This window comes from Rhineura floridana, chromosome 18 (assembly GCF_030035675.1).
Source record: "Rhineura floridana isolate rRhiFlo1 chromosome 18, rRhiFlo1.hap2, whole genome shotgun sequence".
Lineage (NCBI taxonomy): Eukaryota > Metazoa > Chordata > Lepidosauria > Squamata > Rhineuridae > Rhineura > Rhineura floridana.
In genome coordinates, this window is record NC_084497.1 from 21,675,111 (window position 1) to 21,689,534 (window position 14,424).

At 43.8% G+C, this 14,424-nt stretch overlaps 3 protein-coding genes across 11 annotated transcripts in view; 2 read left to right on the plus strand and 1 right to left on the minus strand.

Annotated features, from left to right (window-relative positions):
- LOC133372516 (solute carrier family 2, facilitated glucose transporter member 5-like) overlaps positions 1–14,424 on the plus strand; it is an 87,907-nt gene that overhangs the window by 52,099 nt on the left and 21,384 nt on the right. Inside the window, exon 15 of one of the 8 annotated variants that reach the window (XM_061601256.1) lies at positions 6,903–7,012. The exons of the other annotated variants lie outside the window; for them this stretch is intronic. The gene's annotated coding sequence lies outside the window, so the exon portion shown is untranslated. The remainder of the gene's footprint in view (positions 1–6,902; positions 7,013–14,424) is intronic. 8 annotated transcript variants of the gene reach the window in all.
- CA6 (carbonic anhydrase 6) overlaps positions 1–14,424 on the minus strand; it is a 29,380-nt gene that overhangs the window by 9,230 nt on the left and 5,726 nt on the right. Inside the window, exons 4-5 of the mRNA XM_061601263.1 lie at positions 8,199–8,347; positions 1,152–1,247 (exon numbers count right to left, since the gene is read on the minus strand). Of these exons, the coding sequence (XP_061457247.1) occupies positions 1,152–1,247; positions 8,199–8,347 (245 nt within the window). The remainder of the gene's footprint in view (positions 1–1,151; positions 1,248–8,198; positions 8,348–14,424) is intronic.
- Positions 1–14,424, plus strand: part of ENO1 (enolase 1) — a 66,876-nt gene that overhangs the window by 3,569 nt on the left and 48,883 nt on the right. The gene's annotated exons all lie outside the window — the stretch shown is intronic.

Genomic DNA, 14,424 nt, shown 5'->3' on the forward strand with positions numbered 1-14,424 from the left:
ATATACACAAATAGAAAAACTCAAATACAAATAAGAACAACACAATTTACAAAAACTCAAGCCAACAAAATCCTAGCATTTCTAAAAAGCAACAACGGCTAAAAACCAAAAGTACTTCCTGGTAAAGGACAGTCCCCAGAAAAATGTCACTAAGAGCAGGAGTGAGGGGGCAAGGGGGGGGAAAGCCGGCCCCTTGATGGTCCCAGCCCAGTCTCACCCCTGCAGTATCCTTCCCCGCTAACACACTCTCCCGTCTCTCATTGCTACTAAACTTTTCTGCTACATTTTCCCAGAACAAAAAGCCGCAGAGACAAATTTATTCTCCCGTTTGCCATTTCTTTTCGTTTTGTGCCCCCTAGTGGTTGCTTGAGACACAAGAGAGACATTCTCCATAATATTCACACCACCAACAGCTTCAGTAGGGAATTCGGCACCCACTTAATTTTCAGAATTTGCAGTTGACTTTTGGGAATCTCAAACATTTCCAAATGAGATTTATATCTTTTCTAACAAATGTGAACCTGCATGGAAGTCCAGAACAAATACTAAAGCTATCTATTACTGTTAAATACAAAACAAATCCAGCATCCTAAAATAAGCAAGAAAAAAAATATCAAAACTAAATGCTAATCAAGGGCCATGCAAGGCTTGATCAGACAGAAAAAAATATAATACATATTTATTTAGTGCCTAACAAAATAACTATAAATATACAGGGAGAGAAGTGGGATTCTGAAGTCTAGGTGGTCTCCACAGAAAAGTCCCTGTCTGTGGTTGCTACCCATTTTACCTCTGAATCTCAGCCTTCAATGCTACTGCAGGCAGGCAGGTTTTCATGCAAGCAGGTACGGGACCCAGGGCTGGCCCTACTATTAGGCCAGATTTAGGGAACCTTTGGCCCTTCAGGTGGTGCTGAACTACAATTCCCATCAGCCCCAACAAGTATGGCCAAAGGCTGAGGATGATGGGAGATGTAGTTCAGCACCATCTGGAGGGCCAAAGGTTCCCCTTGGGGGAATGTGGCCCTGAGGCTGAAAATGTTTTCCTACCTCAGCGGACTCTTATCGGGATAGGAGAGCGGAGAGGAATAGGCAGAAGAAGGTGACCCCAACTACTCCGTCGTTCCGCCCCCATCTGGAGCAGCTACCTACCGCAAACAGGAAAGCCAGAACTGCCAAGCCGTCTGGTTGAATCTTGGCTTGCTCAAAACTTGCATACTTGGCTGAGTTGTAAAGGACAATGTGCAGCTGTGAGGAAGAGGAGGATGAGGATGGTTAAAAAAGCTGAGTGGTAGAGCACATGCTTTGTACGCACAAACATATGATGTGTGTGCAAACTCTCACATGTGACCCTGATAGTCTGTGGCAGGGATAGGTCTATGCCATCAAGAAGAATTGGAATGCCAGATTAGAGACCCATGAGTAAGAAATACTGAGTCTTTCTACTGTAGGAAGGTGTAGAAATGTCTTAATTAGTACAATATAATGAATTGGTAAAGATAAGTTATTTCCTGTGGATCGCACATCTTAATCACTAATTTCACCTCAACTAAACTGCAGTCTCCAACCCATTGACGTAATAAACCTTAAACAAAACTATGCAGGTAAGAAGCCAGCAGGGGTGTGGGGGCTTTCCAGTGTTTTGCACCGCCTGCAGCATGTACGACTATCTGCCTGTTGGACAGAAGTCGTGGGTGTGCTCTCGGTGCAATGAGCTCCTGGCTCTCCGGGAACGACTTCATTTCCTTGAGGACAAGGTGGCGGACCTGGAAAAGCTGAGAGAGGCAGAGAGGTGTGTGGAGGAGGCCTTCAGGGACGTTATAGCTGTGTCCCACTCCAACGATGATAGCTCTCCTGGTATCATGGAGAACGATGGTCTCGGGGAAGGAGAGCATCCAGCTGAGGAAGAGGGAAACGATCCCTTAGAAGGGACCCATTCCTTGGGGGATGAGCAGCTATCCTCTCGTGCCGAGGATATATCTTCAGGGGGTGGAGGGATCCTTGTAGTGGGTGATTCGATCATTAGGAACATAGACAGTGGGGTGTGTGATGGGCGTGTAGACTGCAAGGTGTTTTGCCTGCCTGGTGCGAAGGTTGCGGATATCGCCCGTTGTTTAGATAGTTTGGTAGACAGTGCTGGGAAGGAGTCAGTGGTCGTGGTGCACGTTGGCACTAACGACATGGGGAAATGCAGCCGTGAGGTCCTGGAAGCAAAATTTAGGTTGCTAGGTAGGATGCTGAAAGCCAGGACCTCCAAGGTGGCTTTCTCTGAAATGCTACCGGTTCCACGCGCAGGACCAGCCAGACAGGCCCAGCTTCGCAGTCTCAATGCGTGGATGAGACGATGGTGTTGGGTGGAAGGGTTCGGATTTGTTAGGCACTGGGGAACATTTTGGGACAAGCCGGGCCTGTACAAAAGGGACGGGCTCCACTTGAACCAGAATGGAACCAGACTGCTGGCACTTAAAATTAAAAAGGTAGCAGAGCAGCTTTTAAACTGACTGAGGGGGGAAACCCGACAGGAGCTGAGGAAGGTCCGGTTCGGAATAAACCTCCCCCCTGGGATAAAAACCAAAGAAATGATTACATTTTAAAAGGGGTAGGCCTAGAAGTAGGCATTGTGAGAGCAGGGGCACAGGATATAAATTCAGAAGAGCAAAATTACCACAGGCCTAACCACAAGTGCCAAGACACTTGAAGAGAGACACTGCTTACAAGTGCCTGTACGCTAATGCTAGGAGCCTCCGAACCAAGATGGGAGAACTGGAGTGCTTGGTCTTAGAGAAGAGCATTGATATAGTGAGCATAACCGAGACCTGGTGGAATGGAGAAAACCAGTGGGATACGGTTATTCCTGGATATAAACTATATCGGAAGGACAGGGAAGGACATATTGATGGCGGAGTCGCTCTATACGTGAAAGAAGGCATTGAATCCAGCAAGCTCGAAACCCCAAAAGAGGCAGACTCCTCCACAGAATCGTTGTGGGTGGTGATACCGTGCCCCAGGAGGGACTTAATACTGGGAACGATCTATCGTCCCCCTGATCAAAATGCTTAGGGAGACCTTGAGATGAGATATGAAATTGAGGAAGCATCCAAACTAGGAAATGTGGTAGTAATGGGTGACTTCAACTACCCAGACATAGACTGGCTGCATATGTGTTCCAGTCATGACAAAGAAGCAATGTTTCTAGATATTCTAAATGACTATTCCCTAGATCAGTTGGTCATGGAACCGACCAGAGGGACGGCAACCCTGGACTTAATCCTCAGTGGGGACCGGGACCTGGTGCGAGATGTAAGTGTTGTTGAACCGATTGGGAGCAGTGACCACAGTGCTATTAAATTAAACATACATGTAACTGGCCAATTGCCACGAAAATCCAACACGGTCACATTTGACTTCAAAAGAGGAAACTTCACAAAAATGAGGGGATTGGTAAAAAGAAAGCTGAAAAACAAAATCCAGAGGGTCACATCACTCGAAAATGCTTGGAAGTTGTTTAAAAACACTATATTAGAAGCTCAACTGGAGTGCATACCGCAGATCAGAAAAGGTACCGCCAGGGCCAAGAAGATGCCAGCATGGTTAACGAGCAAAGTCAAGGAAGCTCTTAGAGGCAAAAAGTCTTCCTTCAGAAAATGGAAGTCTTGTCCAAATGAAGAAAATAAAAAAGAACACAAACTCTGGCAAAAGAAATGCAAGAAGACAATAAGGGATGCTAAAAAAGAATTTGAGGAGCACATTGCTAAGAACATAAAAACCAACAACAAAAAATTCTATAAATACATTCAAAGCAGGAGACCATCTAGGGAGACAATTGGACCCTTGGATGATAAGGGAGTCAAAGGTGTACTAAAGAACGATAAGGAGATTGCAGAGAAGCTAAATGAATTCTTTGCATCTGTCTTCACAGTGGAAGATATAGGGCAGATCCCTGAACCTGAACTAACATTTGCAGGAAGGGATTCTGAGGAACTAAGACAAATAGTGGTAACGAGAGAGGAAGTTCTAAGCTTAATGGACAATATAAAAACTGACAAATCACCGGGCCCGGATGGCATCCACCCGAGAGTTCTCAAAGAACTCAAATGTGAAATTGCTGATCTGCTAACTAAAATATGTAACTTGTCCCTCGGGTCCTCCTCCGTGCCTGAGGACTGGAAAGTGGCAAATGTAACGCCAATCTTCAAAAAGGGATCCAGAGGGGATCCCGGAAATTACAGGCCAGTTAGCTTAACTTCTGTCCCTGGAAAACTGGTAGAAAGTATTATTAAAGCTAGATTAACTAAGCACATAGAAGAACAAGCCTTGCTGAAGCACAGCCAGCATGGCTTCTGCAAGGGAAAGTCCTGTCTCAGTAACCTATTAGAATTCTTTGAGAGTGTCAACAAGCATATAGATAGAGGTGATCCAGTGGACATAGTGTACTTAGACTTTCAAAAAGCGTTTGACAAGGTACCTCACCAAAGGCTTCTGAGGAAGCTTAGCAGTCATGGAATAAGAGGAGAGGTCCTCTTGTGGATAAGGAATTGGTTAAGAAGCAGAAAGCAGAGAGTAGGAATAAACGGACAGTTCTCCCAATGGAGGGCTGTAGAAAGTGGAGTCCCTCAAGGATCGGTATTCGGACCTGTACTTTTCAACTTGTTCATTAATGACCTAGAATTAGGAGTGAGCAGTGAAGTGGCCAAGTTTGCTGACAACACTAAATTGTTCAGGGTTGTTAAAACAAAAAGGGATTGCGAAGAGCTCCAAAAAGATCTCTCCAAACTGAGTGAATGGGCGGAAAAATGGCAAATGCAATTCAATATAAACAAGTGTAAAATTATGCATATTGGAGCAAAAAATCTTAATTTCACATATACGCTCATGGGGTCTGAACTGGCGGTGACCGACCAGGAGAGAGACCTCGGGGTTGTGGTGGACAGCACGATGAAAATGTCGTCCCAGTGTGCGGCAGCTGTGAAAAAGGCAAATTCCATGCTAGCAATAATTAGGAAAGGTATTGAAAATAAAACAGCCAATATCATAATGCCGTTGTATAAATCTATGGTGCGGCCGCATTTGGAATACTGTGTACAGTTCTGGTCGCCTCATCTCAGAAAGGATATTCTAGAGTTGGAAAAGGTTCAGAAGAGGGCAACCAGAATGATCAAGGGGATGGAGCGACTCCCTTATGAGGAAAGGTTGCAGCATTTGGGGCTTTTTAGTTTAGAGAAAAGGCGGGTCAGAGGAGACATGATAGAAGTGTATAAAATTATGCATGGCATGGAGAAAGTGGATAGAGAAAAGTTCTTCTCCCTCTCTCATAATACTAGAACTCGTGGACATTCAAAGAAGCTGAATGTTGGAAGATTCAGGACAGACAAAAGGAAGTACTTCTTTACTCAGCGCATAGTTAAACTATGGAATTTGCTCCCACAAGATGCAGTAATGGCCACCAGCTTGGACGGCTTTAAAAGAAGATTAGACAAATTCATGGAAGACAGGGCTATCAATGGCTACTAGCCATGATGGCTGTGCTCTGCCACCCTAGTCAGAGGCAGCATGCTTCTGAAAACCAGTTGCCGGAAGCCTCAGGAGGGGAGAGTGTTCTTGCACTCGGGTCCTGCTTGCGGGCTTCCCCCAGGCACCTGGTAGGCCACTGTGAGAACAGGATGCTGGACTAGATGGGCCACTGGCCTGATCCAGCAGGCTCTTCTTATGTTCTTATGTTCTTATGTTCACAATCATCATTTCATTTTGCTTGCTTGTTATTGTTTAATATCTAAGATGTAATGATAAAGTTAATAATTTAGAGATTATCTGAGTATTAAAAAGGTGGTACTTTGAAGACTTGGTCTAAGGTCACATTTATTATTATTATTATTATTGAATGAATGAATGAATGAAACTTTATTTTTACACCACCCTTTTTCCAAACTGGAACTCAGGGCGGCTTACCAATAAAACTACATGTAGTTAAAAGCATACAAAAACATACAATTAAACTATACGCAACCTGGAATTATTACCACCACCCACCCTTCATCTGTAGATCAATATAAAATATTTTATTAAAAACAGTTTAAAACCCATGATCCAGGCAGTTCCAAGGGTCTAGACATTGCGCAAGGTTGTCTTAGAGTAGGTGTGGGGTATGCTGTGAAACTAACTCCCATCAACCTCAGGAAGCATGACCAATGTCCAGAAATGATGGGAGTTGTAGTTCAGCAACTGTATGTTACTGTTTTACTTGTATGCTCTTAAACTGGGTTGCAGTATTTTAAGTGTATGTCTAATTGGTTTTAACATCTTAATAGTTTAATTCTGTTTTAATGCTTATTTTCATATGTTTATATGTTTTATATGTTTATATGTTCTTAATGATATGTACTTACTTTTACCTGGAAGCCGCCTTGAGTTCCAGTTTGGAAAAAGAGCGGGGTATAAATAAAAGATAATAATAACAATAGTTCAGCAACATCTGGAGGGCTGAAGGTTCCTCACACCTGTCTGAGAGACTCTGGGGAATAAGATTGTTTCAACCCACTCCTCATTCCCATCATTTGTCTGTAGACGGTGAGTGCATACACACCATATATTTAAATCACATGACTTCCCCAATGAATCCTGGGAATTGTAGTTTGTTAAGAGTGCTGGGAATTGTAGCTCTCTGGGATAAGCTACAGTTCCCAGGATTCTTTGGGGAGGAGTCATGTACTTTAAATGTACAGTGTGTGCTCAACCCCAGAATCATTACACCTGGTAAATCCAGGTTGGTTGGTTTGTGCTTAGCAAGTGATAATTACCAGAGCGGTAGCCCCTATAGGCACCTGCAACAAAGACAGCAAAAAGAAAATTGTGTGCCACCTTAAAGACTAACAGATATATGATGGCATGAGCTTTTGTGGATTACAGTTCACTTCATCAGAGGTGTGATGAGTTGCAGAGATAGAGGGCTGCTGGTGGTGACACTTGCATTCTTAACAGAGGCCATTCATGCTCACAGAAAGGTTGTGCTGGCACTGGTAAGTGGTTTGACACATGTAGTGTTGTTGTTGTTTTAAATTGGCCTGGTTCAAATCTGTTATTCCAGTGATAGCGTTGAACCTCTTGATGAATTGTTAATTCAGAGGCTGCAGTCTCCCTTCGAAGTTCCTTTGTTCCAGTAATAGGAAGTGATTGAAGAAAAACATTCCTCCACCTGAGACCCTGAGGAGCAGGGCAGGATTAAGGCATGTGGAGACCTGAAATCATGTCAGGTTTAAGAGCCCCACCCCCATAGCATTACAAAAAATAAAATAACAAGTGTATTATACTAACAGAAAGGGCAATGAAAATTTGCAGTCTAGCAAATTGTGAATCCATCTAAGGACACATCCACACCATACATTTAAAGCACTATGAAATTGCTTTAACAGACATAGCTTCTCCCTTAAAGAATCATGGGAAGTGTAGTTTGTTGAAAGGGGCTGGAAATTGTGGCTCTGCGAGGGGTCCCCTATCAAACAAATAATAATTTTGCTTTGAAGGGCAAGAAATATTGAAAAATTGAAGAGGAGCATTTGGAATCATTATTTTGACAGAGTCTCTATAAGAGTTACAAACTCTTACAAACCAGTAATTGAACTTAACTCAAAACATCTTTTGTACACGAATTAACCTACCAAAAAATCGTCAGTACAATACAAATTTAGTTTTGCAAATGTGACTTTTCTAAAATGCCTCCCTTTTCTTAATCTAACAGCAAAGGGTCATAGCTTAGTAACAGAGCATCTGTTTTGCATGCAGGGGGTGTGCCCTTCAATCCCTGGCGTCTCCAGGTAGAGCTGGGAAACTCTGCAGAGCTGCTGCCAGTCAGTGCAGACAGTGCTGAGCTAGATGGACTGATGATCTGACTCAGTATAAGGTGGCTTCCTATGTTCCTGTGATTATCCTTGCTCTCACCTAGATATTATGGGTGCTATTTCTGACACGCCTTGGCTGTGGTCAGCCAATTCTTTGTTTTCCCATGATCAAAAGGAATATCCTAAAGTGTTTAATGAGAAAGCGCCTATATTCGACATCCACCTGCCCTGCAGGGTCATCTTTCCAAACATGGGAGGTGAGAGTTCAAATCCTGACTCAGCCAGGAAGCTCACTGGGGACTACACACACCACTTGGAGCTCCTCAGAGGAGAGGTGGGGTATAAAGATTGCAATAAGTAAATATACCTCAGCAATATATCTCATCCCATCCACGGTGTGTTCAGAGCCACTGGTCTCGCGATCCATTCCTCCCCAATGAACATGGAACTGGACAGCTGTGAAGGTGCCAGAAAAGCCTTTGGTGATGGTCATGGTTGGTGGAAGGTCTATCTGAACTAGAAGGGGGAGTGAAAGCAGGAAGTAAAGTCAGGTGGAAAACAACTCCCTTAGCAAAGCTGCAACTGGTTAGAGGAATTATTATTACTGTTATTATTGCCTTTGTGTCACTGCTTTTCCCCCTCATTAACATGAAAGATGTTAATCATAGTAATATTTATAGGGTGCCTGTCCTAATCATGACTTTTAAAAAGTTGTTTGTCAACTTTCCATTGCTGACATGTTTTCCCTAAAACAGTTAGAATGTTTGTGAAAGTTCTGTGGCATCACAGCAGTTCACAACACAAGGACAGACTTCTGTGCCATCATTGTCAGTTTTGAGGCGCCCAGCTAAGATATTTTTATTCACCCAGGCTTTTAGTGGTTAAGCTAGCCTCTACTCTGGTGCTCATCTTTTTTGGGAGGGGGGGAAAGGTAGAATTTGTCCTTCTTATTGCATTGCTGGAAGAGATTTTTAGGAATTTTATACAGTACATCATTTTACATCATGGCTGTGACCTTGGGCCAGTCACTGCCTCTCGGCCTCATGAAAACCCTATTCATAGGGTCGCCATAAGTCGGAATCGACTTGGAAGGCAGTACATTTTGCATCTTGTTTGACTTTATCTGTTCATATTTTACTTTGTTATTAGGTTGCGCTGAGACATTTTGTTTTGTGTGAAGTGACCTAGTGTACATCAGCTGTGAAAATGGCAGATTCCACGCTAGGGATAATTTAGGAAAGGAATTGAAAATAACACTTTTATTTACAAAAATATGCCGATATCATAATGCCATTACACAAATCTACAGTGCTGCCGCATTTGGGACACTGAGGTTGCTTCACCTCAGAAAGGATATTGTAGAGTTGGAAAAGGTTCAGAAAAGGACAGCCAAAATGATGAAGGGGATGGAGTGACTCCCCAATGAGAAAAGGTTGCAGCATTTGGGCCTTTTTAGTTTAGAGAAAAGGTGAGCATGCAGTGATATGATAGAAGTGTATAAAATTATGCATGGCATGGAGAAAATGAATAGAGAAAAGTTTTTCTCCCTCTCGCCTAACATTAGGACTTGTGGATATTAAATGAAGCTGAATGTTGGAAGACTCAGGACAGACAAAAGAAAGGACTTCTCCATGCAATGCATAGTTAAGCTATGGAATTCGCTCCCACAGAAGTCAGTGATGGCCACCAAGTTGGAAGGCTTTAAAATAGGATTATTTATTTCTTACATTCATATCCACCTTTCTTTCATCAAGGAACCCGAGGTGGCATACATGTGGTCTTCCATCCAGGCACTGATGAGACCCAGACCTGCTTCGCCTCAACAAGGTGGTGGCCTCATGTTCCTTCAGACGATAGCCTGGGAGGATAAGGCTACGCATGGCTACTAGCCATGATGGCTGTGCTCTGACTCTGCAGTTGGAGTTGGTATGCTTCGGAATACCAGTGGCTAAAAACTGCAAGAGGGGAGAGTGCTCTTGTGCTCAGGTTGTGCTTGCGGCCTTTTTGTAGGTGGCCAGCTGGACTAGATGGGCCACTAGCCTCATCTAGCAGACTCTTCTTATGCTCTTACAACTAACATAGCAATAAATAAAAATGCCATGAACCCTAATATGGCCATTACTTTAGGAGCCATAGATCTAATCCAGAATATGTATATATATATATATATATATATATATAAGAGAGAGAGAGAGAGATTGGCTCATTGTCACTATACAATACACTGCCAAGTTTTGAAAAGAACATTTCATTCCCCTGCAAGGAACAAGAGAAGATCAGATTCTCATCCTCTCAGAAGGAGACCAGTGTGCTTTTGTTCTAAAGCTCTCTGTAGGGCAGACCAGCTGAAAACATGTTTTTCTTCTGTAGATTATACCTCTGGGGGATGGGAGAACCTAAATCAAAACAATCTAACCAAAATGTTTTAAAAGCACCCATAAACCCAGCCTGCAATAAGCCATAATTATATATGTGTATAACATATAGATAGATAACGTGCGTGCAGACAAACACACTTTGGACACATAATGAGAAGACATGCTTCACTAGAAAAGACAATAATGCTGAGAAAAACAGAAGGGAGTAGAAAAAGAGGAAGGCCAAACAAGAGATGGATTGATTCCATAAAGGAAGCCACAGATCTGAACAGGGTGGTTTATAACAGATGCTATTGGAGGTCGCTGATTCATAGGGTCGCCATAAGTCGTAACCAACTTGAAGGCACATCTCTCTCTCTCTCTCTCTCTCTCTCTCTCACACACACACACACCACGCACACACACGATAAATTATTAACGGGATGGCATACAACCACCGCACAAGGAAATCTGGATGAATGCTTGTTGTCATAGCACCTCCTCGCAAACAAATCAGAACGAATGCTCACGAAAGGCCGGATACAGGCTTCCTACACACCACATTTCAAACCACGTTTAAAGCTTTAAATGTGTAGATGCTCTATGGCTGAGCTATAAGAAAGGGCTGCAGCTCAGGGGCAGAACACCTGTTTTGCATACAGAAAGTCCCAGCCAGGGTAGACAATACTGAGCTAGATGGACCCGTTCTCTGATTTGGTATAGGGCACCTTCCTATGTTCCTAAAGCAAAGAATCCTGGGAACTGTAGTTTACCTTTCACAGAGCTAAGCAAACTACAGTTTCCATGATTCTTTTTTGGGGGAGGCGCGGGGGTGGATGTGCTTCCAATATGTAGTGTGTATGCAGCCCAAGACATTTAAGATGGCGCAGACAGAAGGATTGCAGGGAGATGGAGGCAGAGGAAGGTTTGCTGCCATTATTTGCAGAGAGCGTAGCATATAAGTGGGTTGCGGGAATTGACTGTTTTTTAACCTGTGCTGAAGGAAATTGCCCGTGTTTTTGCTGAGGCCCTTGGCCGCAGACGCATGCTCCCGATTAAAATCGGTTTTAGGCTAACTGGCAATAATGACCATGTTAATGAGCCTGCATGAAAAATACAAACACAGGCACAAGAGGACTGGACGGGGGCTTGGCAAAAACAGCAACAGCCTCTTACGAAAACACAACAACTAATTTGCAGAGAGCAAAGACGGAGAATAGCACTGTGCCAAAACCACCTAATGAGAGGCTGGACATACATCGCAGTATATAATAAGCAGGCAGCCTTGACCATTATCTTTTGGGGCGATGAGATTAGAGATTCCTCTCCCTGGAGACAGTTTGTCTCAACGCTCCACTGTTTTCCCTGCATCTGTTGTCAGCTACCCGCTGTGCTCTGCTATGCCAAGGGGAATGGAGAGAACTGGAACATAAGAGGAGCCCTGGTCGATTAGGCCAAAAGCCCATCTAGTCTGGCATGGCGTTCCTGTAGTGGCAAGGCAGAGGCCTCTGGGAAGCAACAGCCCTCTCTTCCCTTTGTGCTCCTCAGCAAATGGTATTCAGGGGTACAATGTACAGATATTGGCTACACTGTTCTGGAACTCTTCCAAATGACTCATTTATTGAACAGCTATCCTAATTGGTTTGCAGGGAGGTTAAACAACGTTGACCAAACCACAGTTTCCAGTGCATTTTCCTGTCTCTTTCCTCATTGCAAAAAGTCTTTTTTTTTCCCTTTTGGAGGGGGAGCAGGATTAGTATGCAAGGGCACTTTTGAGGACGGGCCACAGCTCATCAGTGGTAGAGCACCTGCTTGGCATGCACAGTCCTGGGTTCAATCCCCAACAACATCTTACAGCAACACAGGAAGTCACACCCTTGTTCCATCTAGCTCAGTATTGTCTACACTGACTGGCAGCAGCTCTCCAGGGTTTCAGGCAGGGACTGTTCCCAGCCCTACCTGGGGATGCTTCTGCATGCAAGGCAGATGCTCTACCACTGAGCTACAGCCCTTCCCCACCAGGTAGACCGTATCTCCAGTTAGGGCTGGGAATGGCCCTTTGCAACCCTGGACTGACACTGCCTGTTGGTGGAGTGAGCTGGACAGAGCGATGGTCTGACTTGGTACAAGGCAGCGTAGTATGCTCCTGACTTTGATTGTATATCCTGGACGGGCTGGTATGTGGCAGCGACAGTTAGGAATACCTCTAGAGGTTATATAACGAGATATACTGGATTAAAGGTATCAATGAAGCCTTATAAATTATAAGTCATCATGAAGCATAAATTGTATCTAAATGGCATTTAATGCTCTCTGGAATATCTACAGTGACTTTAATATTCAGCTCTCAACAAGCCTTTTAAGTAGACGCCTTATCCCAGTCTGCATCTGTATTGGAATGGAATTTTAAAGAAGTTTTATGATTTCTTTTATGGCTTTTTTTTTCCTTAAAAGATGTTTTTAGTACTTTAATTTGTTTGCCGCCCTTGGCTCCCTTTGGGAGGAAGGGTGGGATATACATTTAATTAACCCTTATAGCTGTGCCTAATCCCCTTTTAAAGCCATCTAAATTGGTGCCCATCAATCGCATTTCCTTTCTCCCTCTCCTTTCAAAAGACATTTTTAGGCTGAGGATTCCATTGTCAGGAAGATAGTTGGCGGATGGTTCATCAATGGGCCAGGAGATTGTCTCCTGACAACTAGAGCATTTGTGTCTTGCCTGTTTGGAAAGAGATTACCATCAGAGCCTGAAGTAGGTGGCAGCCTTCCAGCTGAGACAAGGGGAAGGAGCTGGGCTTGTCTGTTTGTTTTGCATGCAGAAAGGTATCCAAGGCTTCTCCACTTAAAAAGAACAGGTTGCAGGTGATGGGAAAGGCTCTGCCAGAAACCCTGGAGTGCCACAGCCAATGAGAGTAGAGGATACTGACAGGGAAAATAATATGACCTAATATAAGGCTGCTGGTATAGCACAGTGGGGAGGAGAGCCTGGCTGGGAGTCCAGAGTCTGAGTTCAAATGCCTGCTTGTGTCTCCTGGGTGTCAAGGGCCAACTAAAGATCACCCCACAGTGAGTGGCTCAGGGGTTACGTGCCCTGCCACCTGTGTAGCCGTGGGCAAGCTGCATAGTCCCAAGGAGCCCAGTTGCCCCCCAGCTGGCAGCTGCGGACAAGGAATGGGCGGCTTGTGCAGCGGTGGCAAGCTGGGCAGGCCCTAGCCAGCTGGGGAGGTCTAGCCTCAGAGGAAGGCAATGGGAAATCCCCTCTGAATACCGCTTACCATGAAAACCCTATTCATAGGGTAACCATAAGTCGGGGTCGACTTGAAGGCAGTTCATTTCCATTTTGATTGCTTTTTAAATATACATACATATATATGTATACACACACACACACACATACATATATATATATATATATATATATATATATATATATATAATATATAATATTCCAAGTAGGGCTGGGAATGTCCCGTCTGAGACCCTAGAGAGCTGCTGCCAGTCAGTGTCAGCAATACCAAGCTAGATGAACCAATGGTCTGATTTGGTATCAGGCAGCTGCCTATGTCTTAAGGGAAGGACCGTAGCTTAGTGGTAAAAGAAGATCCCAGGTTCAATCCTCAGTATCTCCAGGTAGGGCTGGGAGTGTCTAGTCTGAAACCCTGGAGAGCTAGGCTGCCAGTCAGTGTAGGCATACTGTGTTTGATGGGCCATTATTAGCTTGAGTATGAGGCAGCTTCTGATGTTCCTAAATTTTCCTTCCTTTTCAAATTCACTTTATACTGGTATAAAGACACTGTAATTGAGTTTATCACTCCAACACTCCATCAAGTTACATATTGTCAGAAATAATTTCTAGGAATATCCCCATGGTGCCTGGGAAGGATTAGCCTGTATGTAACACTGCAACTGTCCTTTTGTCCTTTTTTTAAAAAAATGTCTCTTGCACAAATGGAAACGGCCCCTACGCTCTCGATTTTGTACATGCTGCTGACTCGGTTTCCTGCCTCTGGTTTGAGAAAATCAGCACAAAATTAGCAGAATAGAATTTAGCAGAATGAAAAGAAAAGAAACAGATGACCTTGAAATAAATGAGATCAGGAGAGGCAGCTCGTTCAACTGAAAAATTGGGAAAGAAAAAGAAGCCAACATTGTTTGTAAAATAGCATTCAGCTGAAAATGTACAAAACAGATTTCAATCGTCACTAGGTGGCTGTAGGGTTGATGTTATGTATCACG